The sequence below is a fragment of the Pan troglodytes genome, chromosome 1, assembly GCF_028858775.2.
Source record: "Pan troglodytes isolate AG18354 chromosome 1, NHGRI_mPanTro3-v2.0_pri, whole genome shotgun sequence".
Taxonomy (NCBI): Eukaryota; Metazoa; Chordata; class Mammalia; order Primates; family Hominidae; genus Pan; species Pan troglodytes.
This window is the reverse complement of record NC_072398.2, coordinates 44,702,963-44,730,687: the sequence shown is the minus strand read 5'-3', so window position 1 is coordinate 44,730,687 and position 27,725 is coordinate 44,702,963. Positions and strand designations below refer to the sequence as shown.

Below are 27,725 nucleotides of genomic sequence, written 5' to 3'. Positions count from 1 at the left end.
AGCCCTTATCTGTAAAGGAATGTGCAATGGAAGGAACAGGAGCACAGACTTCCCTCCCAGGGCCTGGGAGGAACCTGGCTGGTTGGTGTGAAGGCTGTGGCTCCACACCCCACTCACACACACCACAGCATTGGAGGAAGACAGGGACCTAGAGAGCTACTGAAGGGACTGTCTTTCCCACCCCAGGGCAGGCCAGGCTGGAGCCAGGAATCTGGGGTTAGGGCAGCAGGCACAGCTCAGCAGCACTCTTGGGGAGGGGGACTCTTGGTCACCTCCCACTGTTCCCCTGCCCAGCTGAGATGTCAGGCCAGCCCTGCATTGGCTATAGGAAAGCTGCTCTGCTGAAGGGGCAGACAAGTTGTGGATGAGGGCCCAGTGCCAGGCAGGACCGATCAAGCCCAACTCACCTGCCCTGGCTCTCCAGGACTTGGCAAGGCTGCCAGGTGCAGGCAGGGGGAGAGTCTGCTTTCAGTCAGCCAAGATGAGGGGCTCTTGGGGGTCTCTGACCCTGCGGAGCCAGTGGAGGAAAGGAGTGGAGGCAAGAGATTACAGCATCCCAGAGGGAGGCCGGGGAGGGGGACAGAGACCCCAGCCCAAGCTCCCACAATCCTCAGGCAGCTGGAAAAGGCAGGCGACCAACAGATGGGCCTGCTGGGCGGGTTTCCTCTCTGGCAGGCAGAGGGCAAGGGCCGCAGACGAGTCCCACGGATCCTTCGAGAAGCCTGAGCCAGACGTGTGAATGTTTCTGGGGGATCTGAGTAGCTTCAGGGGCATGAGAAGCCAAAGGGAGGGTCGGTGTGGGGTGCATGCCTTTAGCTGGGGGACCAAGGCGGAAGAGATGTGGTAGCATGAAGATCTTAGAGCTACAGCAAGGACAGGTGAGGCGGATGGACCAGAGATAATAAATTCCCTTTGCCAAATCTAAGTTCTTGCTCTGCGAGCCCAGAAGAGGAGAAGCAAGCCTCACCTAAACAACTCCAATGGGGAAGGCGTGAGGTGGCGTGAGGGAGGGAGGATTCCACAGAAAGCACCTCTGCGATCCCGTCTCTCCTCTGCTCTACAATCACTGGTCCCCATTGCTCAGAGGATCAAGTCCAAGCTTCCCAGGCACCTACTCATGGTCTCCAAACACACGGGTCCTCCCCACCTTTCTGGTGCCATCCCCACTCCCTACCATACAGTCTTGGTGGCCACTAACTTGACTGGCTCACTGCCCATTCAGTGGAACTGCATCCACATGGGTCTCTCTTCCTCGCAGAACATGCCAACTAGGGGCAGCAAAGGGAGCTCCGTGGGATGAACTAGCTCACTGCAGCCTCCACCTCTACCTGGGCTTTAGCAATCCTCCCTCCTCAGCCTCCCAAGTAGCTGGTACTACAGGTGCACACCACCACATGCAGCTAATTTTTTAGTTTGTTTTAGAGACAGAGTCTTGCTATGTTGCCCAGATTGGTCTCCATCTCCCAGGCTCAAGCAATCCTCCTGCCTCAGCCTACTGAGTTGCTGGGACTACAGGTGTGAGCCACCATGCCTGGCTAACGATAACCTGTGTGACTTGGAAGCCCAGCTCCATCCCTGAGTAACTCAGTGACTGAACAAATTACTTGACTATCGAGCCTGTTTTCCTCACCTGCAAATGGGCTTCTTTGAAGCCCAGCACATTCACTACCTTTTCTCCTCGGCCGCCTCCTTCTTTACTGTTCTGGGGTGTTATCTGCCTTTCTAAGCCTAGAGCTAGTGGGGTCACTGTACCAGAACTGCTGCCCCAGCACTCCTGTGCTCTGTCCTGTCTGCCTTCTGGAGACAACAGAACTGCTCTTGGTGGCTCCCCCGCCCCTCCCAGGGCCCCTGCTCCGGGGTCTCGCAGTTCGGGTTGGGGTCTGTACTGATGAATCCCAGAGACCCAGCACAGCCTTGGAGGCTCACCGGGGTCTCACTGCCCAGCCTGGAAGCACGCGGGGCAGAGACCTGGGCTTCTGATCTCTGCCTCCCTGCAACCCCTCAAGAAGCGCTGAGCAGCCCGTAGGCGCGCCAGGGCCGTGGGTGGACTGCCTGCCTGCACATTCTCGCACCTTCCTGGAGGAAGCTTCCAGAACAGAACAAGGAAGACCAACGGCTGGGTGGGGTTCCCTCGGTGGAGGAGCCGCAGGGGCCCAGCTTGGGAACCGGGTTATCAGGGGTGTGGCTCTGCAGAAAGCGTCCTGCCACGTCTCCCTCCCTGTCAACCTTGGGGAAGGAGAGAGGCACCCTTGGAGACAGAACTGGCCAGTTTCACCGGCGGCGGCTTCCGCAGGAACGCGGGGGAGGGAGACAAGGGGGCGGGGGAAGACTTCCTGTTGGGCAGGAATGGGTGTTACATAGCTAGATCTTTAAGCATCAGAAAGACAGCTACCAGACCCACTATGGCTGGGAGGTGGCAGGGGATGGGAAAGGTGGCCCTGTCACCTCCGAGAAGGCGCCTTCAGCCTGGGGAGACGCTGTGAGCAAACCCCCTGAAAGCCTTGTGGGGCCATCATGTGTGCTCTGGAGCCCTCTTGTGGATTCTTGCGGTAAGTGCATACAGGCTTGCAGTGCGTTTCTCCCACGTTTTAACCTTTCGCTTGTTCTCTCCTCCTCCTACCACTCTTCCCAGTAAATGACACCTTCAAAACCACACGCACACTCGAGCAAAACGTCTGTTGTGGATACCATGAGAGTCACTTCCTAAATACCCTGAAAGAAAGAGCTTTTTGACACACAATTAACACATTGGTCTGCTCCTGGGCAAATGTCAATATTTGCTCATTGAAATTTCCCTCCCTCATCCACACTAAAAGAAACAAAATAACTCCTCCGGTTGTCTGGCTCTTATTATTACTTGGAATCCATGTCTGAAGTCGTTTGAGTTTCTAACTCATCCACCAACCAAATGTCATAAACCTTTGTGGGAACTGTGAAAATAGGAACGAACGGTGAGCCAGTCGTTCATTCATTCACTCACTCATTCAGCAAGAACTTACTGAGCACTTCGTTTGTCCAAGCAAGGTGCCAAGGATGCTGGGAAGCAGCCGTGCCATCATGCTAAGAGCAAAGCCTGTGAAATCAGGCACACATGAGGCCGCCTTCCCGCTTGCTTTCTATTAATACAAGCTTTGTGACATTGAGTAATACATACGAAGAACCAGTTTTCCCATTATTTGCTAAAAGCGGGATGATAGGACCTCCTCATAAAGGTGCGGTGAGGAATAAATGAAATAATGTCATAAAGCACTTAGCTCCTAGAGTGGCGGCTGCTGCTATGATATACAGAATGACCACCAGGTCTGGAAATGTATGTGAACACAGAATTCATGGCTGGTTGATAATTAAACAATATTGCCTGTGTCTCCGGACTTTACGACCCCCCTGTGTTGCCCCTGCCCTTGATGAGTTTTCAGTCTAGGCTACTGGTTCTCAAAGTGTGGGCCCCAGAGCAGCCACAGCAGCATAACCTGAGAATGTGTTGGAAATGCAAATTCTAGACCCTCTGAATCCGAAACTCTAGGGGTAGGGCCCAGCCATCTGTGCTCCAACAAACCCTCCAGTGATTGTGATACACGCTCCAGTTGGAGAGTTACTAATCTAGTGGAAAATGACACAAGTATAAGCAAATAACTACAATACACGGACACATCCCTGAAGAAGTGACATCATGGGCAGGGCTTGAAGGAAGAACAAGTGTTCTCAGGTGGGCATGAGCCACGTGAGGAGAGATTGGCACCTACAAAGCCCCGGATGCATGAAAGGGAAGCGAATGTTGAGGGAACCACAAGTGATTTGGTAGGGCTAGAGGAGAGGGCTAAAGAGCCAGGTGGGGAGTGTGGGAGGTGAGGCTGGGAAGGGGGGCGGGAGCGAGACTATGATGCCCTTTACGTGCCCAGATAGGGAATTTAGATTTTATCCTGTAAGTGACGGGTAACATGCAAAGTTTTTAATGGAGAATAATATGACCAAATTTGAATTCTAGAAAAAAAGCACTCTTGCAGCATTATGGCCTGGAGGCAGGAAGATCAGTTGGAAAGCTTCTACAATAATGGAAGTGAGAGTCCATGTGGGTCTGAACTCAGGCCATGGCTATGGAGATGTCGAGAAGTGGGTGGGTTGAGAGATATTTGGGAGGAGAATTGACAGGACCCGTGGGGGAGGCATGAGAGTGGGAAAGGTTGAGGGTGTCTCCGAGGGCTCTGCTTTGCTGGTATTTCTAGAAAAGATGGAACCGGCACAGAGAAGCAATGACTTCAAGTCTGGACACAATGAATTGAGGGAGCTCAGAAGAAAGCTCTGGGCTGGTAGCTGAAGCAGAAATCAATTATGCCTGTGTTGTTTATCTCCCAATGTTTATCATGCGTGCATTCATTTCAGGAAATACTGGATTGCTATCATGCACCAGAAAGGTTCTAGGAGGGAGTGAAAAACACAATAGCCAGAATCTGCTCCCAGGACTTACACAGCAGTGGGGGGACCAGAAATACGTAACCAAACAGATACATAAACAAACGTGTTTCAGGTAGTGCCGGGTGCTGTGAAGAAAAGTAAGAGTAAGAGTGTGGAGGGGTGGGGGAATTCAGGCAGAGCAGTCAGGCATGGCCTCTCTGAGGAGGTGACACGGGCTAATCGAGAAGTCGGAACCAGGTGTGTGGAAATGGGAGGAGAGTGCTCCCAGGCAGGGGTAACAGCAAGTGCCAAGGCTCTGAGGTGGGAATGGGTTTGACATGATGGTGGGAAGGAAAGATGGCAGCACAGCCAGCCAGTCATGGGACACGAGGTCAGAGAGGTGGACAGGTACGTTTCTAGGGACTGGTGAGATGCCGTAATACATGTGAAAGTGTTTAGTGAACAATCTCTAGAGCCATGTACCAAAAGGAATATGAAGATGGTATCTGCAAGAGGGAGAAAAGAAGAAACAATTCACAATTCTTAACTGAAGCAAGAAGCATTTGGGTCCAAACAGGAAAAATTCAGTCTATAACTGTCATGTGATATTAGAATAATTTCCAGAACAGATACTTTGAAAGGAAGATGAAGAAGGAGGAAGAGCAGGAAGAGGAGGAGAAAGAGGAGGAGGAGAAGGAGGAGGAACAAAAGAAAAAGAAGAAAAGAAAGAAAAGAAAAATTGGCTTTCGCTTTAAGAATATGGTTAACAGGCCCAGGCATGGTGGCTCACGCCTGTAATCCCAGCACTTTGGGAGGCCAAGGTGGATGGATCCCTGGAGGCCAGGTGTTCGAGACCAGCCTGGCCAACATGACAAAACCCCATCTTGACCAAAAATACAAAAATTAGCCAGGCATGGTGGTGGGCACCTGTAATCCCAGCTACTCAGGAGGCGGAGGCACGAGAATCTCTTGAACCCCGGAGGTGGAAATTGCAGTGAACTGAGATCGCACCACTGCACTCCAGCCTGGGTGACAGAGTGAGACCCTATCTTAAAAAAAAGAAAAAATAGGTTAGCGGCTAAGCTGATGTAGGTGGTAGATGGTGGCAGATCTAAGTGCTGGTAGATCTTGGCGGTGGGGGATTGGAAACGTAACCCCTCCTAGTACAGATGGATGAGGATTTCAAAGCAGAGAGGGACGGAAAGGGGATGAGACAAGGGTCCTCCCTGCCCTGGCTAGACTGGGGCTCCCTCTGGTGGTGCCATTGCCCCAGGAGGCTGGGCAGAAGCACTTCACCATCCCTGCAGAATCTGAGGCCAGACCAGAAGGTGAGGCCCACAGGCCTGGGCACGCTGAGCCTCACCCTTGCGAATGAAACCAGATGGAGAGACCCAGGCCAAGGCAGAGAGAAGTGAGTTCAACTGGGTAGCTCATGCACCACCCCAGCCCAAAGAGCTCTGTCTTCTGCTTCCAAGGTTAAGTCCAGGGCAACTTCCCAAGGCACATCTTTAGCCACGGCAGGAAATAAGGGCTCCCCAGCCCACAGAGGGGCCTGAACAACTCCTAGGAGGAAAATAGAGCATCTCCGCCCACACAAACCACCCCTAGAATCGCAGATGCCCCCATCCACAAGAGCAAGAGTGACCGGAGCTGGCCTTGCCACCACCAGTCTGATGTCCTCCTTCGTACACCCCACGGACACCTTCCCTTCCCACTGCCTCCACATCCTGCCCCGCGGCTCCGTCTCCTGCCTCTGAACCTCTGCCTGTGTGTTTAGAACAGCCTCGTTCCTCTACTTTGTTGAGCCATCTCCTTCCCACCGGTACAGCCCAGCCCAACCCTCCACCCACCCCACCCCAGGAAACTTACCAGGACTGACACTGGTTACTGCCCAGGCCAACATAAACAGACGCACTGATACATACGTTCCCATCTCTATCTCAGCTCTCAGGAGCCTCAGCACCTCCTAGCCAATCACAGACCCAGCAGTGCCTTCAGTGAAAAACCAGACACTTTAACCATCTCTCCTCCTGACAAGGATGAAAGTGGAACCAACAGCGACATCAGAAAGGAAACTGCGTCTTACTCACTTGATGAAATACACAGCTCCTTCCTGGGTGGAATCCACTTCCCAGCCCTTGGGCAAACCTGTGAGGAAGCAAAATCACCAGAATGAGATACCCTGGGATCAACCTCTCTTCCTCTCTTCCCACAAACCCCACCTGCACTTAGGAGGGATGGGTGCCTGGACAGTCAGGAAAATCCAAATATAAGCCAGCCGAGTTCAAACCAACCATTCCATCCTTTTTTGTCCGTGATTTCTAGCAGTGAGATTCCCAGCAAATAATGAGAGATATGGGAGTGGACGGGATGTCCTCCGTCAATGAGCGGTGAAGTGACCGAATGAATCATAGCCTGGCAGGACGCACTCATTCATTCAACAAATCTTTACTGAGCATCTACTGTGCGCCAGGCCCTGTGCCAGCCCCTGGATACAACAGTGAACACACAGATGGTTCCCCTGGAAGTGTCCTCAGGATCATCTAACCAGAAGGGCAGGTCACTTGCCCCAGGAACTCATCACAGATCATTAACACCTAAGATCCGAGTAAGACTCAAGTCTCCAAATACCAGGCCAACATTATGGCCATCAGGCTGTGCTGTTTCTGGACAGGAAACCAAGGACCTAGGAAATCAGCCCCAGGAAAATGAAGAGACTTGCAATTTTTAAAATCTTTAATAGTGTCTCTGAAAAAAAAAAATTATCCATGGAAATGCTCAGAGGAGAATCACAGAATCTCAGTGTGAGCAAGGAAGTTGACAGTGGCCAGGAGGCACCCAGGCAGTCCCCACAGGTGGCCATAGCACCTCCATCTCCAAAGATCACTCATAGGCACTATCTCATCCTGCTCGCTCTCCCAAAACAGCCACCCTGGGCAGCATCCCACCTCCCCAGCAAACAGGATTCCTTCACCCCATGGCTGAGGAGGAGGAGCCTTTTGAGAGACCCAAGAGAGTCCACTGTCAGAGGTGGGGACAGTCAGGGAGCTGGCTGAGAACATTCCTTTTGGGAGTGCGAGCCTCCTGGCTGACATATTGGAAAACAGGTGGGGATTCTCTTGATGGACAGTGACTGCCACCTTTCTGGTCAGTCCACACGCCTGCCTTGTGTATGAAGTCTTACGGAGCATAGCTATTCACTGCTGGTCTGACTGTCTCCTGCCATGTTAGCAGCTGCTTTGAGGCACCAGCTGCTGGGGAGCAGTGCCTGGGTTCTGCAGAGTGGCAGGTCCAGTTTCTAATCATTCATTTTATTCACCTGTATTTATCAAGGGTCTATATTTCCACAGTTGCTGCTGATGGTGATGCTGCTGTTTCAGCAAAACAGGGCAGCCAGCAAGCCCAGCTCCTGCCAGGACTTGGCCCACCTATCACACCAGCTACCACTTAGCGAGTACTTCCTTCCTCTAAGCTATGCACTTTACCTCTGCTAGTGCATTTAATCTGCATAGCAACATTATACAATAGGTGTCCTCCGAAACATTTTCGCCGATAACAGATGAGGAAACAGAGGCCCAGACAGGTTCATCAACTGGCTCAAGGTCACACAGGAAGTGTCTGGGCCGGGATGTGAGTGCTGCTGTGCTGTCTCCAAAGCCCACACTCTTTCCTCTGTGCCGCTCCATAAATGCTACTTGTTCCCCTCTGTCTCTGTGGGAGGACGTTGCCATTCAGGAGGGCGTGGGTTGGCATTCTCCCCAAGTAGAGGGATCCCCATTGGGTCGGAATCATAAATAATTCTGCCACTGTGATGTGCCTGGGAAAGAGGCCAGTATGGATTATGTCCCCTGCCTTTTTCTAGCAACTTCCCTCCACACTGCCCTCTCTGCCTGGGCAACACCAAGAGTGCTTATATTCCCATCCAGGCGGAGTGCCCGCTGAGGCAGCTGCCCTCCCGGCAAGCTCCGGGGGCATCTTAACCCCTTCCCAGCCTTAGACAACCAGTTGGCTGCAGCCAAAAATGAAAGCATTGGCTCACAGGCTGGTATTCATCTTCCACTCCTACCTAGGATGATAATGAGGTGGAAGGACTCAACCTGTAAACAGCTGAAACACTGAAGGTGACACCACCATCAGCCTGGTAGAAAACAGCCTTGGCCTTAGAGCCAGGAGGCCTCGCTGCAAGTTGGAAATACAATGGTGACAATAACAGCAGCAGCCACCTCCATTTTGGGAGCCACCTCTCTGATGTAATGCTACTAGTTTTTTGAGGTTCATAATCCTCTCCCCATTATAAAGATGAAGAAGCTAAGTCCAGGAAGAATTAAACCCCTAGTGCAAGAGCACACTGGAAGAAATAGAACCAAGATTGAGCTCAGATCTCTCTGCCTCCAAAATGTATGCCTTTAACCATGACACTGCTTTGCTTATTAGTCAAATGGCCTTGAGCCAGGTACTTCCTCTCTGTTCTTCAATGTTTCTACCATAAAATGAAGAGTCGAACTCCATGATCCCTGAAGTCTCTTCCAGAAATGATCCCAGCTCAGAAGCTAAAAAGAAAAGGACTCTGAACAAGCCAAAGGCTTCATCCTGTGTGTCCAGCAGTGCCAGCTGTGCCCATGATTGACGGAGGCCTTGGAACCAGGCGCCTGGTGTCCAGTCCGGTGAAGCGCTGGAAGGTGAGAGGGGGAAGGGCTGGAAGGCGAGAAGGGGAGAGAGATCTCCCCACATTGTGACCCACACCCCCTCTTACTGGCCTGTGGTGGCGTCATGAGGAGGATGAATGGCTGTTCAGTTAAAGTACCCAGGCCTTGTGATTCTTGATGTCTCTACCTCAACAGCTTAGACTGAAGTCTTTTTCCTTGGTTGTTTCTTCATTTCTGACCTGTTTGTGTCCCACCTTTCCCACTAGCCCTGAGGGCTACCAGTGATGTTTTCTCCATAATCAGCAATGAATGTCAGCCTTGTCCCCTTTCATGTTTCTCCTCAGTGGGAGAAACAGGCGCTCCCACTAGCTACATGGGGCCATTTACATTTGAATTAATTAGGATTAAAAATCCATCTGGGCACAGTGGCTCACACCTGTAATCCCAGCACTTTGGGAAGTCGAAGTGGGTGGATCACTTGAGGTCAGGAGTTTGAGACCAGCCTGGCCAACATGGCAAAACCCCATCTCTACTAACAATACAAAAATTAGCTGGGTGTGGTGGCACACACATGTAATCCCAGCTATTTGGGAGGCTGAGGCACGAGAATCTCTTGAACCCGGGAGGCAGAGGTTGCAGTGAGCCGAGATTGTGCCACTGCACTCCAGCCTGTGCGACAGAGTAAGACTCTGCCTCAAAAAAAAAAAAAAAAAAATTCAGGGCCTCAGTGATGCTTGTAACATTTCAGTTGTTCATTGCCACATGTGGCTTATGGCAATTGTATTGGGTAGAGCAGATAGAGAACCCTTCCATCACGACATAAAAGTTCTAGAGCGCAGCACTGGGGGCTGGCTTCTGCCAGTTCAAGAGCCCTTGAGACAGGGGATTTTCTGACTGGGCAGAGGGATGAAAGATGAGTAAAAATCTTTGTCCTCAAAGGCCTGTCTCAGATACTAATTTTGGAGGTGGAAGCTTAGAGAGACACTGAGGTGAGCTCCAACAAGCCTGCAATCTCCCCCAGATGGCAGGCAGTCCAAATGCTAAGCTGAGTCCATCCATGGAGAAAGGAAAAAGTCAGAAGCAAAGTTGGGGCACAGGATTCCTGCTGCCACCTCAAGCTATTACATCCTCCTCAATTGCAAAGGCAGGGACAGACAGGTTCCTTACCTGGGCAGGAGGTGTGTCCACTCTGGATGGGTGACTTTGTTCCAGGGTGCACCCAGCTGGTTGACTTTTCCTCATCACTGCAGAAAGATCAATAAGAAAGTGTCAGCTACAAGAGAGGCTTTTCTGAGCGGGACACTCATCTCCAGATTCACATTAACACCGACTATTCAATCCCAGACACATGAGATGAGAGCATCCACAAGGCTGTTCATTCATTCACATTCACAGAGAATTATTTACTAAGCACACTCTGAGGATTTCAGGATGAATAATATCGAATCCCTAACCTCAAAGAATCTACATCCCACTGGGAAACAAATGCATAAAAAGATAGCTGCAATACAATATGATAGGCACTGTAATCCCTATTGTAACTATGTGTAGAAAGTGTGATACCATTGCAAAGAAACGAGTGCTACCTGGCATGAGGTTAAGGAAGGGGAAGCATGAAGGCTTCACGGCAGAGGCAATGTTAGAGATGATTGCTAAAGTCAGGTGGGAAAAACAAGGAAGGTCCTTAACTGGCAGCTTCTCGAATGGATAAGAAAAGGAGGAGACTGCATGAACCCATAGTCCTTATGTGTCAACAATGCTACATATTTTTCATTCACGACATTCCCTCACACTGGAAATTTTACAGATTATGAATCGAGGTTCAGAGAAGTTAAGAAATTTGGCCAAAGTCACAACCAATAAGTGATGAAGACAGGATTCAGACCTAGATCTGTCCCCGACAAAACTCTTTCTGATACCTCACACCCAGCAAGGCAGGCTCCCCAGCAACACAGACCCTCTGGGCTCTAGATTGGATGGCAGATGAAGCCATCATCATTTCTCAATCCCCACCGACCAAGTGACACAGACTTCCAGAGCCAGATGTGATCCAGCAAGAAGCATCTGACTGTCTTGGCTACTTCAGGTATGTGGAGAAAGGGACTCTCAGGTCACGTGGATCACCCAGGCTTTAGGATGGCATCTTGGAGCCCAGGACAAGACTGTACTCAATGTCTTTAAGGTATAATGGATGTAGAATAAACTCCACTAAGAAAGACTCCATTAAACTTTTATTAAAATGAGATATCGAATAAACGCCCTAAAAAATTTACAATTTAATAGTTTTGACTTATCTATACACCTGTGAAACTGCCACCGAAATCAAGATAATGAATTCCCAAACTTTCTGTGTGACCCTTTGTAATTCCTCCTTCCCACCCCCAACCCCAAGCTCTTTCTATCCTCACCCCTCTCCCCAGCAACTGATTTGTTTTCTGTTACTATAGATTAGTTGCATTTTCTAGAGTTTTATATAAAAAGAATCATACAATCATACAATACAGTCATGCAATCATACAATCATACATCTTTCCCTGAAAAACTTTTTTTTTTTTTTGACGGTCTCACTCTGCCATCCAGACTGGAGTGCAGTGGCACAATCATAGCTCATTTGTAGCCTCAAACTTCTGGGCTCAAGCAATCCTCCCACCTCAGCCCCCTGAGTGCTAGGACTACAGGCATGTACCACCATGTCTGGCTATATTTTTTCTTTCTTTTTTTTTTTTTTTTTTGAGATAGAGTATCACTCTTTCACCCAGGCTGGAGTGTGCAGTGGCACGATCTTGCCTCACTGAAATCTCTGCCTGGGTTCAAGCAATCCTCCCACCTCAGCCACCCAAGTAGCTAGAGTTACAGGCGTGCACCACCACGCCTAGCTAATTTTTCATGTATTTTCAGTAGAGACGGAGTTTCACCATGTTGGCCAGGCTGATCTCAAACTCCTGACCTCAAGTGCCTCAGCCTCCCAAAGTGCTGGGATTACAGGCGTGAGCCACTGCACCTGGTCTCTGGCTATTTTTTTTTGCAGAGACAAGGTCTTACTATGTTGCCCAGGTTGGTTACAAACTCCTGACCTCAAGTGATCCTCCTGCCTTGGCCTCCCAAAGCACTGGGATTACAGTGTGAACCACAGCACCCAGCTGTCTGACTTTCGTGCTTTTTTCCATATTTTGGTGTGTGGTTGTTTGATTCCATTTAATTGCTGAATAGTATTCCATTGTAGGAAACACCACAGTGTGTTCATTCATTCACCTGTTGCTGAACTTACGGGTTGTTTTCAGTTCTGGGCCATTACCAATAAAGCTACTATGAACATTTGTGTACTAGTGTTGGTGTGAAAATATGCTTTTTTTTCTATTAACTCCACTAATTTTCTCTAAGGTTGGACACCTGCTACAGGAAGAGACCTCCCAGCTAACCTACCCCTCTGATAAGCAGAGAAAAAACAAAGTCACTGTTCTAGTGACTTCTGAGCTCAGGCACCATTGAAGAAGACTCTAACATACTGGGTCTCTGGTCTTGGCTTTGGTCCTGGGAGGCAGTGGAAGAGGAAGCCAATAAAAAGGAAGGGTTTGGAGAGAAAGTCAGCCAGTGCCCTCACCTCCGTTACATCTGTCCTGAGATTTTTCAGCCCCTGACTCTCCCCTCCTTGCACACTGTCCGCCCCCTCAGACTTCCCATCTATCTCTACCCCACTGGATATCACAGACAACCCTATCACACCCTTGACATTCCACCACAGCCCTCAACTTCCTCTTCCCCTTGTCTTTGCACCATCTTGCACCCCTTGTCAGCACCACTGTCTGGGACAACGCAGTCACAGGCTGTCTCCACTCCAGCACCAGGCTGATGGGGGAACTGGGCCTCGGAGAACTGGGGTCACTGCAAATCCAGTCTCCCAGCTTAGCTGAGCCCTGAGTGCCACCTAGAATCTTCTTCAAGGTCCCCAGTCAGTTGCCATCTGCAGAGTGCTCCAAGCCTTTCCGGCTAACCTCAGGTCCCAGGGCTGCCTCTGCTACCCAGCCCCTCTCCGGCACAGAGGATCTTATGTCTTAATGACGAAAAAATAGAAAAGATTAGGTGGGAGCTTTCCCAGTATGCCCAATCACCTCACCACCAAAACTTACCCAGATTCTCACCCATCCTTTAATACTTGTCTTCCTCTGGAGAAGAGGTAGCCCTCTCTCCCCTTTAAGGCTAATCTCTCTGCCTGGGTTATCGTCCCCCTCCTCTTCCATCTTTTACAGAACCTCCTTCTGTTGAGCATCCCAGCCTTGCATCTTCACCTCCTCTCTCTTTATAGGGTCCATCCCTTTATCCTTCTCCTCTGTCTGTGTATTCTATAGTCTAAACACGCTGCCTCCCACTCAATGCCATGTCCCTGGCAGCTTCATGTCTCGCACTCCTCATTCCTGTGCAAACATTCAACAGTAGTCTCTCCTAGCTTTCCCCACTTTCTGGCCTTTCATTCACCAATCCACTGCAACCTGGTTTCTGTTCCCAGCTCTCTCCTGAAACCACTTTCCTAGATGTCATTAAAGGCCTCCCCCTCTCCTAAATCCACTAGGCATTTTTTAGCCTTTGGCCCATTTGGCTTTTCTGCTGCATCCAATACTGTTGAATTCCTTCCTTTTTTCTTCTTAACATCCCTCTTCCTTTCCTTCTGGGGTGGCATTCTACCCTGGTCCTGGTGCTGCCAACCTCTGCAACCTCTCGGTCTTACTCTCCAACCTGGGCTCTGTTCCTCTATCCCTTCCTTGACACTGGTGCTGCCTGGGGTATACTCCTGTCTTTTCCCTCGCACTCTTCTGGGTCGTTCTACCCCCACATGATGACCCTTTTCCAGCCCAGGCCTCTCTCTTCAAACTCTATCCTGTATATCCAGTTGTCTGTTAGACAGCAACTCCTGAATGTCCCCCGGGGACCTCAACTGCAGTGTTTCCCCACTAACCCTGTACTCTCCCTAATATGCACTCCCCTTGCCATACTCCTGACCTCTGTCAACTCAAGCTGGAAATTCTAAGCTTCACCTTTGATTCCTCCCTTTGTCTCCCCTCCCCAGAATTCAAGCATTAGATGAATATTCCTGATTTGGTTCCTGAAGATTTCTCCCATCTCTCCCTCCCCTTCACTTCTATTCTCACCATTTTAATTCAGGCCCCATCAGCTGTCTCCTGGACTTTTGCAATTGTTTCCTAACTGCTTTCCATACCTTAAGTTTCTCCTCCTGCCTCTCGCTCAGCCTCAAATCATTGCTCAGGAAGCTGCCAGAGACAAGGCTCTAAACGCAGATTTGATGATGTCAAGTTCCAGTTTGAAATCTCCTTTGGCTTCCCATCACCTATAGGATGGAGTCCAGACCCCTTAGCTTAGCACATAAGGGCTCTCTCAAGCTGCCTCTTCCTACTTTTTCTCCTGGTCCTCTACAGTATTTCAGCAGCTCCACTCCATCTCCACTGAACCTCTCCGAGTGCTCTAGGTTACCTGTTCCTCAGCCCCCACTGGTACCTTTATTTCCCCAAGCCTCTACTTCCAAGGCTTCTTTCACTCTTGTCTCTCCTCCAGAATCAGCTCAAATGCTTCCTCCTCTGGGAAGCCCTCACTGAACTCCCTGGAGAGCATTAGTTCTTTCCTTCCCATAGCATCATGCAAATGCCTCAAGAATGTACCATATTATTTCCTAAGTATTGATTTATGTATTCTCCCTGTTACCTTAAAGTAAAAACCTATATCTTATTGTTTTTATCTCCAGTGCCTAGCACTGCAGCAAAGAGTGGATGCCCAATAAATGTTTGTAGAATGAAAGAGGAAAAGAATCTGGATGGCAAGTAAGAGATCAGGAAGAAAGAAGAGAATGAACCACTTCATCAGTATACCTGAGGGGCTCACGGAAATTCACATTCTAAGACCCTACCCCAGATCCTCTGAATAGGAATCTCCTGAGGTAGGGCTCAGGAATCCACCTTCTTAATAAGTTCCTTGGGTGATTCTTATAAACTCTAATGTCTCTAGCCACTGCAGTTTTAATATTGCAGAAGTTCTGTTATTTAAGAATCTGACTTAGGGTCAAGAACTTTAATGGAGTTAATTTCTAAGATAATATAATTACAACATCAATTATGATCATGGTGGTGATAATTACAGAACAAAGGCCTAAAGCAAATGTGGAAACTTAGAAACACCAAAGAGAAACTACTGCCTGCCTGAGCCCCTGCAAAGGCAGTTTGGTACCCGGGGAAGCAGTGCACTAAGTCAGCAGATGCTGGGCTGAGTCCCAGCTCTGATTAACAAGTGGTTTTCTCTTAGACCGGTACTTCAATATCTCTGGACCTCAGTTCCCCATTTGACAAATGAAGGGGTTGCTTCTAAGATTCCTTGTAGCTCTGATGTTTTTAAGTGGCTATCTTGAGGAAGGAAAAGCTCGTCAAGTGTGGGTAACAGTCCAAGACGTTGTGCTTCTAGACTTGCTATATTTCTGGAAGATGTCTATCCTGGCAAAAGATGACTATAGTAGAAGCGAGCCAAAAGACAGCCAGCAGGGCCACTTTGTTATAATGAGATTATGCCAGAGCCATTTTGGTTTATGAAATTAATATAACAGTGCTAATATATTACTGACAGTAGCAAAGGCGCGCTCTCTCTCAAGAATGCCAAACATACAGTGGGCATCGTCCCCCTCCCTCTTGACCACAGCCCCATAAAGAAGCAGGACAGGAGAGGAGAACTGCTGTCCTGGGCACGCTGAGTCTGGGGCGAGGGTTGCCAGGAACTGAGTGGTAGAGGCAGGATCTCCTGGTATGTTGTCACTTAGCCCAAGTCTTCCCATGGGAAAGTCTCGGGGAAAATGAAAGACCTACCTCTGGCCCTTTCAGGGAAGGAGCTGAAAAAACTCCAGGCTGGGCATTGGTCTAGTCATCCTCCTGGAGGCCTCGCATGTGACCAGGGAGAGGGAGAAAGGGCAGCACTCCCCTGCCCTGCCCAGCCTTTCCAAGCTGAGGGAATGCCAAGCCTTTGCTGGACTTTGACCCATTGAGGAAAAGGCGGGAGACACATTCAAACAGGCATGGTGATAAACTTATTAGTCATGCCCGCCGTTGTAGCCACCGCTTCACCCACCTTCTCTGGCCTGCCCCCAGCCCCGCCACTTTTCAAGTTGGGCAACTTAATGGAAAAAATTGAAATAAAAAGAAGAGCGAGACCAACATACTTGATGAAGAAGATTCTCCCACCGCCGTCAACTCCGTAGGCCCACCGGCCGGGCAGGTCCAGCCAGTCAATCTCATCGGCCATCTCGGTGTCCCTGCAGCCCCTCTCGCTCTCTGCGCCCCCAGGCGCCGGCTGGGCAGGGGGCTTGGTACCCGGGAACCCCCACTTGCTGCCCCCTTCCAGAGGCCGTGGTGGGGGAGGGGGTCCGGCCGGGCTGGCGGCGTCGCTCCCGGGTCCCTGGCAGTGGCTGGCCTCCCCACTGAAGACGCGCTGGCCTCAAGCCGGGCGGCAGGGAGCAGGCAAGCGCTTAACCCTGGCCGGCCGGGAGCCCCAGACACCACCTGCCTCCTCGTCGACTCGGGAGCTCCTCTTCGGACCGTTTCCTGAACTTTAATGACGGGCAATTAGCGCGGTGAGTAATTACGATGCCTCTCCTGCCGGGACTGTTAACGGGCAGCGCTGGGTCTCCGTTCCTCCTGGCTCTGCTGCCCTCCAGCCTGGCGGAGCCCGGAGAGCAGAAGCTGGAGCGGGGAGGATCCCTCCCCGAAGGGAGCAGGTTGCAGTGCGAGCAGGGGTGTTGCCTCTCCGCTCCCAGCTCCGATCTTGCACTTGAACCACCGGCGGGGCCGGGGGCGGAGCCGCGCCGCCGCCTCGGAAGGTAATTTACAGCCCCGAGAACTCGCCGGCAGCGCCAAGTCCCCCAATCCAGGCGCACCGCGCAGAGAACCAGTTTGACTAAAAGAGCTTTGAATCAGGAACCTGGTGGACATGTCCAGCCACTGAACGGAAAAAGGGAAGTGATTAAACCTGGTTCTACTTGGTGGGAGGTTAGGAGAGGAACAAAGGTCAAAGGCACGGAAGCGTGGCGGGGCTGTGAGCAGCGAGGGGCCCGGGGAGCCTCTCCTAGCTCAGATGCCAGCCTGATTAGTCGAGCTAGTCCTTACCTTTCTTTCCCAGCACCTCCTCCAAGAAGTCTGCCATGACTAAGTAGAATCACAGGGAGACCTTAGAAATACTCAGAAACCAACAGCGTTTATGTCCCTCCATTCCATTCCCCCTAACTTGCACCAGAAATGGAAAAGGAAAAAGGAAGAAAAATGGAGAGAGAAGGGAATGTGTTATGTGTACAGAATGCAGACTGCAAGCATTTCATACTGGCATACCAAAAGCAGTATTGCTGGAGCCCACAGTTCTGCTATCTCAGGGTCTATATCAAAGTTAGCCAGCTTAGGCAACATAGCAAGACCCTGTCACTACAAATAATAAGAATAATTAATTAGCTGGATCTGGTGGCACGAGCCTGTAGTCCCAGCAACTCAGAACACTGTCAGGAGGATCACTTTGAGCCTGGGAGGTCGAGGCTGCGGTGAGCTATGATCCTGCCAGTATACTCCAGCTTGGGCAACAGAGCGAGACCCTGTCTCAAAAAAGAAAAAATGCTGAAGTCCATTTGGCTTTCCCAGCTTACTCCGGATCTGCCACTGGGGCTCCAGTTAGGTACATACAGTTCCAATCCATGTGCCAGGCCCAGGAGAATAATTAGACGATGAGAGAGACACCTGTGTTTAAAGGGAGCAATGTGTTCCATGACAGCTGGCAATTATCTGTTGGGCAAACATACGTTTTGTGAGCATTCCAGGAGACTTGATCCCCATTCCACATAGGTAATTCCTACTCATCCTTTCAGTGTCTACCCATGTGCCACCTCCTCCAGGAAGCCATTCCTGACACTACCCCGGAGAGATTTATATGTCCATCCTCCATGTGTCATGGCACCTGATGAATAACCCTATAGTAGCACTTATCACACTGTAATGCAATCCTTGATTTAGTCATCTGTCTCCTCCATTGGACTGTGTGCTCCTTGGGGCAGGAACTCCATCTTATCCATCTTTACAGCCCTGGCAGCTGCCTGCGGCACCAATTAACAATTTTTTTTTTTTTTTTTTTTGAGATGGAGTCTCGCTCTATCACCCAGGCTGGAGTGCAGTGGCATGATCTCGGCTCACTACAACCTCCACCTCCCAAGTTCAAGTGATCCTCTCACCTCAGCCTCCTGAGTAGCTGGGGCTGCAGGCACTCACTACCATGCCTGGCTAATTTTTTTTGTATTTTCAGTAGAGATGGAGTTTCACCATGTTGGCCAGACTGGTCTCAAATTCCTGACCTAAAGTGATCTGATCCACCCGCCTCAGTTTCCCAAAGTGCTGGGATAACAGGCATGAGCCACCGTGCCCAGACCAATTAACATTTGATGAATGCTTGATATGGTCATAACTGAGAACTACTCTTAACTCTAACCACAATCCTGTACTTTTGGACTTTATTTAGAGGCACTCTCAATATAACCATCAGCAACATCAGGGTGCGTGTGGGGAGATCTTTCTGGGAAAAGAAACAGCCTGTGATCCTTCTCATAGATCCCAAATTCTCAACCTGGAGGGTTTAAAGTGTATACATCTGATAGATGGTAAAGCTAGGAGATGCCTCAGAGAACATTTAGTCCAATCCTCTTGTTTTGAATATGGCAAGTGAGGAACAGAGAAGGGAAAGGGGCTGGTCAAGGTCACTGAGAAAGGTGGTGGCTGAAAAGGATCTGCCCACCAGTGTCTCAGGCCAGAGCTGTTTTCATTACATCCTTCGCACTCCAACACTGGAAATTGACTCTGCCAACATCCTGGCTGCCAGATCTAAGTTAAGTCCATTCTCCAGAAGCAGAAGACACGCAGAAACCCATGATGTCCAAATTCTTTCTCTCTTCTCAGATCCTACAAATTTCTAGTAGAGAAAGCTTCATTTGACAATGAAGCAGAGCTGCACCTGGGAAGCACAGATGAAGGTCTAGGTGCCCCTTCGTTTCTGAATTGGAGAAAGTTGGCAGATCAAGGTAGCAGACTCTGCCAGGCTGCAGTCCCCTGTCACCAGCCATATGAAACACCTGTAGGACTCATGCCACTGACAAAGCACAGAGCCACCTGCCTAGCCCCTGAGATGGCCAAGAATATAAACCGCCAGAGCTGCTGCCAAGATGCCTCAAGGGAAAATACCAGCAATCAGTGCACTCCCAGTCCAACCTGAGCAACCAGTAGGGGCAGCTGCTTGTGCTGAACATGGGCGGAAACAGGGGACAAGATGACATATATTTGAAAACATGTATTACACTACTGTCTTCTTTGAGCACCTCTTGATCTATTTTTCCACGAGATTTTTGTCTTGTTTAATGTCTAATCTAGCCTGGGGTTCCTGGGGACATTTACCTAGATGAGAAAAGGCCAGTGGCTCAGATTTGTAAATGTTTATTACTCATTTGAAATAAGAAATCACGTTCGAAAATATTTTCCTAACTGTGGTCTAGTCTCGCTAGTGACTTTTTGCATGCTAGTTCTTGTTTATCAGTTATGATTAGTATTGATACTGCTAGTAACGACATTTTAGCAAAAGAGCTAAAGACATGTAGAAAAAGAGTAGAAAACCCAAATAAAAGCAGCTATTGGTTCAACAATTACCTAGAAGAGAGAAGGAGGGTTGATAGATTAAAATGAAAATCATACATGGCTGGCAACTAAGTCAGAAATTTAGCTGTCTGATTGCTTTTCCCCCCACAGCAAATTTTTTTATCCCTTTAAAAATGTTTATTTATTTATTTATTTGCTTAGAAACAGGATCTCATTTTGTCACCCAGGCTAAGGTGGTGCAGTGGCACAATCAGAGCTCACTGTGACCTTGAACTCCTGGACTCAAGCGAGCATCCCACCTCAGCCTCCCAAAATGCTGGGATTACAGGAGTGAGCAAGTGCATCTGGCCTCTTTCATCTCTTTAAAAGGCAACCAAGCATTTGGAAAAAATATATCAGTAATATTTATAAATTATTCTGATTCTCCATTACATTCTGATGTCTTAATCACTTCAACATTACTATTTCTGGTTTGATATCTGTGGTAGGCTGAAAAACATCTCCTCAAAAGCTATCTGCATCAAATCCCTGGAATCTATTAATGTTCCCTTATTTGGAAAAAGGTCTTTGCAGATACAATTAAGAATCTTAAGATGAGAAAATCATCCTGGATTACTGGGGTGAGCACTAAATCGAATGACAAATGTCCTCGTAAGAGACACATAAGAAATGTCATAGAAGAGGTGGAAGTCATGTGACCATGAAAACAGAGATTGGAGTGATGTGGCCCCAAGTTAGGGAATGTTGGCAATCACCAAAAGTTAGAAGAGGCAAAGAGTACATTTTCCCCTAGAGCTTCCAGAGAGAGTGCAGCCCTGCCAATACCTGGATTTCATCCTGAACTGTGAGAGTATAAATTTCTATTGTTTTAAACCACCCAATTTGTAGTAATTTGTTATAGCAGCCATGAGAAATTAATACAGTACCTACAAGAAAATCACAACTCAGTGAGGGCCAGGTGTGGTGGCTCACGCCTGTAATCCCAGCACTTTGGGAGGCCGAGGCAGGTGGATAACTTGAGGTTGGGAGTTCAAGACCAGCCTGACCAACATGGTGAAACCCCGTCTCTACTAAAAGTACAAAAATTATTTGGTGGTGCACGCGTGTAATCCCAGCTACTCGGGAGGCTGAGGCACGAGAATAGCTTGAATCCAGGAAGTGGAGGTTGCAGTGAGCCAAGATTGCGCCACTGCACTCCAGCCTGGGTGACAAAGTGAGACTCTGTCTCAAAAAAAAAAAAACAAAAACCCTCAATGAGGACTGAAATGAATGTCCATTATTTTTACCTCTCCAGCATCTACTCTCCCTTCTTCTGTTAATAGCTGCAGGTTTCCTTTTGACATCTATCTACCCTCTGCCACTCTCAGCCTGTGTGGGCTGGTCCCACCTTTACTCTCAAGCTCCATTGAGGGTTGGGCTGTGACACAGATCTGGCCAGAGATCTGACAACTCTCCATTCCCCTGGTGCAGGAAAGGACACAAGACTCAGACAAGACCAATAAGACTCTGTTTTTTAAAGATCCCAAAATTCTCGGGAAGAAGCCCTTTTCCTCTTGCATTTGAAGGTGGCATGAGTTGTGTCGCCGTTGCTGGGGTCGTCATGTGGGAGCTGCCTGAAAGTGAAACCAACACAGGAGGAAGTGAAGCCAGAAGACGGCGAGAGAATGGGTCCTCCATATATCCTGGGAGCCCTGGGATCCGGCTTGCCAGAGAGGCTCTACCCCTATATTTCCAGCTATAGGTGCCAATAGACCCCTTACTTCCTTTCTAGTTGGTTTGAGCTGGGTTTCTGCCCCTAACAAATGAAAAAGTCCTGACCGATATAAAAGTCACACACAAAAAAAGGCTTTTTGTGTGTAATGGGAAAGCCAAAGAGATAATCATGTGTGTTTCTAGTGACTCACAAATAGGAGCTCTTCTGTTGAGAAAACCACAATTTTAGATCAAGAAAGGGTCTTAGTGATCATCTACCCCCAAAAAACACATTTTTCCCAAAGAAGATACTAGAGAATTCAGGAAAGTACCCAGAGTTGTGGCAATTCCACAGTAGAGTTAAGACCAAAACTCAAATCTCCTGAAAACCTGATCAGTAGAAAGTTCACATTGAGACATTTGCTACATCATTTAAACATATTTGGCCAAGAGACTCACATAGTTACAAGAAGATTATAACAGATTCCTTTGCTCTATAAAAGAATAGCCACAACAGCAATCTGCGTTGAGGGCTGGTGTTTAATAGTTATGCTCACCTGCAGGCGAGGTCACTAGCCACTGTTGATTTTCTTCCAAGAACTAGGAAGCAAAGGAAAGGAAGGCAACAGCCATCTCTGCTGGCATTCGAGATATGGCTGTGTAAATATGCAAGGGTCCAGACAGACTAGTTGCTTAATTAAAGTCATACCTCTGTAAGGACTTGAAAGAGAAGGGTTTCATTATAAAAACTGCCATTCTAGTGCTGGCATCCAGAGGATGGCAGAATTCTGAGGTTTCCCCAAAACCAGTTATATTGAATTGCATTGGTTCCACAGATATTTATTGATACCTTCTGTGGGCAAGGACAGAATGTCCCTCCTCTCATGGAGTTCACATTTAATAAACATGTGGTCTCAGAAGATAAGTCTAGAAAGAAATGGAGAGAGTAAAGGGAACAGAAAGAGCACAGAGGGTGCTCCTGTCTTATATTGTGAATATTTTACATAGGGTAGTGAGGAAGGGCCTCAGTGAGAAGAATGACATTTGCACAAAGGCTTGAAGGACAGGAGACAGCAAATCGTGTGGACACCAGGGGAAGCATGTTCTAGGCAGAGGAAATAGTAAGTGCAAAGACCTGGAGGTGGGAGCACCCTTGAAGTGAGAAGCGACAAGGAGGCCAGTAAGGCTGGAGCAGGGTGAATGAAGAAGAGAACAGGAGGAGATGAGGATGGAGGGTAGAGGAAGGCCAGGTCATTCCAAGCCAGTGTAAGGAGTTTTGCTTTTATTCTAAAATGAGACAGAAAATTGTTGGTTGGTTTTGAGTGCAGAAGTGACATGATCTTCAGGGCTTCATGTATTTAGAGGATCGCTCTGGCTGTTGTTTGAAATAGGGTCAAAGCAGATTCTAGTTAGGAGGCTATTGTAATAATCCAAGCAAGACATGAAGATGGCTTGGTTCAGGATGTCAGAGGGGAGAAGCAGTGAGAAAGAGTAAGATTCTGGGTAACTTTTGGAGGTAGAACTGCCAGGATTTGCTGATAGACTGTATTTGGGCTTAGAGGAAGGGGAGTCAGGGTGACTCCAAGGGATTTGGCCTGGGTGGCTGGAAGGATAGACTAAGATGAGGGTAGGCTGCAGGTAAAGCAGGTGTGGCAGGGAGTTGGGGGAATCAGAAGTTCAATTTTGAGCATGTTAAGTTGGAGATGCCTATGAGATAGCCAAGCAGAGATGCCAACAAGGTGAGTGGATGTATAAGACTATTAGATTGGTGCAAATGTCATTTCGGTTTTTGCCATTAAAAACAATAGCAAAAACCGCAATTACATTTGCACCAACCTAATAGAAGACTGAGGAGTAGAGATATGCATTAGTATTTTTCGGTGATTAGAAGGTATTACAGCCCTGAGGCTGGTTGTGATCGCAAAGGAAATGAATGTAGGGAGAGAGGAGACAGAGATAAAGGGCTGAGAACTGGGGCATTCCAAATGTCAGAGGTCAAGTTAATAAGAAAGAACCTGCAAAGGAGACTGGAGAACAAGTGCCCATGAAACAGGAGGACAAGCGGCGGCGGCGTCCTGGAAGTGTGCCTTGTGTGTATTCACATCACTCACAAGCAGAAGCAATGTGCGAGTGGTGCCTGTGCTCCAGAAGGGCTGAGGTTAGGGTGGGTTCTGTCTGAGCAGGAAGCAACTTGTACTCCTGGGTGAAAGGGTGGAGAGACAGCCCAGGTGATTTTTAAGTTGGTCTGAGAACAGGCCTGGGAAGATGATCGTTTTAGCTAATGAGCCCTTGCTCTTCCGTAGAAAAGTGTGCTGAAATGTGCTTCCTTCAGCTCCATCTCTCAAAGCCTCTGCTCTGGCTTCTCCTGGGAATGATGCCAGCCCAAGATGGCTGGCTGACTTTTCCTGCCAGGATGTGTCATGGAGCGGAGAGCTGGCACTGACAGTTCCCCAGAGGGAGAGGGGAGGACTGAAATTGTCAGGGCAAGATATGGGCCTGGTGGAGCCCAGAGGAATGGCCCCGTCTGTAGTCCACCTGCTGACATTTCTTCTCTGGGTCTCTTCTTGAGAGCTCTTTCTAGGTAGGCAATGCTCTTTCAGTGCTGACTTTAATGTGTGTCCTGGGGTTTTTCTAGAAAATGGCAGCTGGTGCAGACTTTGGCATTTCCTGGGACTAACATAGCACTTCGGTTCAATTTAGTTCAATAAAATTATAAGGCACAATTATGCCTTCATCTCTGTAAAAACTGTTTCTGCCTTCAGCCAATCAGCTTCTTCCTCTCTTGTCTCTGTCACCCACCAACCTGCTGGTCAGTCCTCTCCACTCACCAAGGACCTTGGCTCCCGGTTCAGCAGCTTCTTCTCTCTTCCCTATCTCCCTCTCATTCTGGGTGATTTCAGCACTAATGTGAATGAACTATCTATCCAGTGTCCTAACCCTACAATACCTTGATACCTTCAACTCCAGGGCTATTCACCTCCACTCCAATAACCTACTCATACCCAAGGCCTCACCTTGGACTTTCTCACCACTCAGATTTGCTCCAACCTGGAAAACTTAAACTCTAATGTCCTGCTTCCTGAAAACAGTTTTGGTGCTTCTCATACCCTGATTCCTTTCTTCTCTTTATACCTGCTCCTTGCCTTCTTCCTTCAGTACATTTCCTCCTAATCTATCAACCAAATCCTCATTCCACTTCCTGCATTTTTCAGTCCAAACTTATAGCCTGTCACTTCATCCTTGCTAATATCCTTGTCCACTTGTCCTCAGCTGCATCCACACTGCAAGACGCCACTCTGAATTAATCCATCCACTTTTCTGCTCCTGCCCAGAAAAATATCACATCCAGCCACTGGAGGAATTAAGTTGATACCCCTGTAAATTCACTCTCTAGCCTTCCATATACCTCTTGCTGGGTCTACAGCTGCTCTCAGCAGCAGACCTCATCATTATTCTGAGAGAAAATAAAGGCAATCAGAAAAGAACACCTTCCCTTCAGTCTTCCTAAGCCCACTGTTAACAATCTTATCTATATTTCTACCCATCTATCTCTTTCCTCCTATCCAAAGCTAAGCTTTACATGTTCCCAACCCTACACGTGCCCATCCCTCACCAGCTTCTCAGAATTCTTACTCCATCAATGATCTCCTCTCCTCTATATTTTCAAGCTCTCCCTCACTTCTAGTTCTTTCCCTCAAGCCTATAACTAAGCTCAAGATTTCTACCATAGAGGAAAAAAAAAAAAAAAAAACAACTCACAAAACCCAACCCCACTCCCAGATGCCACATTACCACACTCCTTCCTTCCACTTCAAGTTTCTTAAATGAGTGATCTGTGCACTCAGGGTGTCTTACTCCCTGCTTCCCAGTTGCTCCTAATCTGGCTTATGTCCCCCATAACTCCTTGAAATGGCAGAAACTATTCTGGCAAAGATAGACACTTATGTCCAAGCTGCTAAATCCAACACTTTTCAGTTCCCATCCTAGGTGACCTCTCTGTTTCATGTGATAGCCCTGGCTGTCCCCACTCCCTGCACTTCATGCCTCCTTTTGTTTCACTACTCTGTGCCCCGGCCATCCTGAAACCCTACAGTTCCTTGAGTGTGCCTTTGTGCCTGTGGCTTCCTCGACCTGAATAACTCTTCTCCATCCACATCCTGTTTTCCAATTCTCCTTCCAAATGCAGCCCAGGAAGGAGCCCACTGTACTTGCCGGGCAGCCTGTGCTTCTCACTGCTAGAGCACTCATCGTTGTGTAGGAATTGACTTTCCCGTCACCCCACTACACTGAAACTCCTTGGGAGCAGGGACTGTGTTTTAATCTACTTTTCTTTCTCCATTTTATTCAGCAGCATTAGACATAGTTGACCACTCTGTCCTTCATGGAGCTCGTTTTTCTCTAGGCTTCCATGACACCATGTTCTCCTGGGTTACCTCCTACTTCACTGACTGTTCCTTTTTAATACCTTGGATGACTGCGCCTCCTCTGTTTAGCCTCAACATTTTCATATCCAAACTCCACCCTGGGCCCTTTTCTGTACTTTATTTACATACTCTCCCTAGGTAATCTCCCCCATTGTTTTCAATGCCATCTATATATTGCTGGCCCCCAGATTTCTATCTGAATCTAATCTCCTCCTTGGGCTTCAGATATGTATATACATTTGCCTACTGCATCTCTGTGTGAATGTTTAATCAGCATCTCAAACTTAACATGGCCAAAATAGAATTCTGTTCTAGAAATCTGTTCTCCCTGAGTCGTCTCTATCTCTGTATATGGCACCAGCTACTCACCCCACTGTTTGGCCCAAAAACCTAAAAGTAATGTGACCAATTATCCTGGTTTGTCTGGGACTTGTCCTGGTTTTAGCCCTGAAAATCCCATGTCCCAGGAAACCCCTCAGTCTCAGGCAATCTGGGTTGGTTTGTCATTCTACTTAGGAGCCACCCTAGATTTCTTTCCTCACATTCCACATCCACTCAATTTGACCTCCTTCCAGATACACCCCAAATCTTCCCTCTTTCCACTTCCACTGCCCCCTGGTCCAAGCCTCCATCATGTTCTACGTAGACCATCCAAACAGCCTCTTCATCTGGCCTCCCTTCCTCCTTGCTTGGCCTGCTACATTTTTTATTTTTTACACAATAGCCAGAGGATCAATAGCAAAGAGAAAATATGATTGTAGCACCCCACAATCTCACCAGCTAAAGCCCTCCAATTACACAGAGAATAAATCCAAATTTTTTCCTGTAGTCTCCCCATGATCTGGCCCCTGTTGGCCCAGCCACCGTCATCTCATATTTCTCTCCCCCTTATTTATTACTGCTTACCGAAGCCATCTTTCATCCCAGCCTCCCCCGTGATCACCTCATGACCCACTCCTCCCTACCACTCAGGCCTGAGATCAAGGTCACCTCCTCAGTGATACCTTCCCCAACTACTGTATCCAAAGATACCCTGCAAGTCTCTCCCTATCACATCACTCTCTTCTATTGTCTTTACAGCATATATCACTACCTGAAGGCTTCTTGTTATCTTATTTTTGTTTTCTGACTCCACCACTTAAGGTGTAAGCTCCTTGAGAGCAGAGACCTAGCCAGTCTTATTCAAATCTGTGTTCCCAGCACTTGGCCCAGACCCTGGCACGCAGTAAGTGCTCAATAAATATTTGATGAGTAAATGGATATTCACCACATAGTACAGGACCTCTCACTGTACTCATAAAAGACATTGAATGAACAAATTCATGAGAAAACCAAGCTGTATGCTAGGCACTGGGCCCACCTTTATAACCTAAGATACAGTTCTTTTGGACTTTATGGTCTACTGGGAAACAAATGCATAAATCAACCTTTTAAACAAAATATGCGTAACAGTTTGAATATGATGGGGAGTAAGAAGTGGCATAGTCTTTTATTTTCTTAAATAAAATGTTGCTGGCTATAGGGGCTAACACCTGTAATTCCAGCATTTTTGGAGGCCAAGGGGGTTGGATCACTTGAAGCCAGGAGTTTGAGACCAGCCTGGGCAACAAAGTAGAACCTCATTTTTACAAAAGAATTTTCAAAATTAGCTGGGCATGGTGGTGCACAACTGTAGTCCCAGCTACTTGGGAGGTTGAGGCTGGAAGATCACTTGAGCCCAGGATTTGGAGGCTGCAGTGTTATGATCATGCCACTGCACTCTGGCCGGGGTGACAGAGTGAGACCTCGTCTCTAAAAAAATAATTAAATTAAATTAAAACTAAAGAAAATGTGATCTGCTCCGGGTCCTCATTCCACTGAGGTGGCAGCAGATTCAATCTCAGTCATTATTGGGCCTCTCCCCACAACCT

General features: G+C 48.3%; 1 protein-coding gene across 30 annotated transcripts in view; it reads right to left on the bottom strand.

Annotated features, from left to right (window-relative positions):
• Window positions 1-18,153, bottom strand: part of PLEKHA6 (pleckstrin homology domain containing A6) — a 160,499-nt gene extending 142,346 nt beyond the window's left edge. For 7 of the 30 annotated variants that reach the window (XR_010150996.1, XR_010150993.1, XR_010150995.1 and 4 more), the window contains exons 1-3: window positions 16,246-18,152; window positions 10,206-10,282; window positions 6,483-6,540 (exon numbers count right to left, since the gene is read on the bottom strand). Coding sequence is in view for 22 of the 30 variants with exons in the window: in XM_016936693.4 (XP_016792182.1) it covers window positions 6,483-6,540; window positions 10,206-10,282; window positions 16,246-16,328 (218 nt within the window). In the remaining 8 variants the exon portion in view is untranslated. Of the gene's footprint in view, window positions 1-6,261; window positions 6,447-6,482; window positions 6,541-10,205; window positions 10,283-16,245 lie in introns of those variants that run through there. The other 23 variants (XR_010150998.1, XR_010150999.1, XM_063792956.1 and 20 more) reach the window with 10 other exon arrangements.
• Between the last annotated feature and the right edge of the window lie 9,572 nt (window positions 18,154-27,725).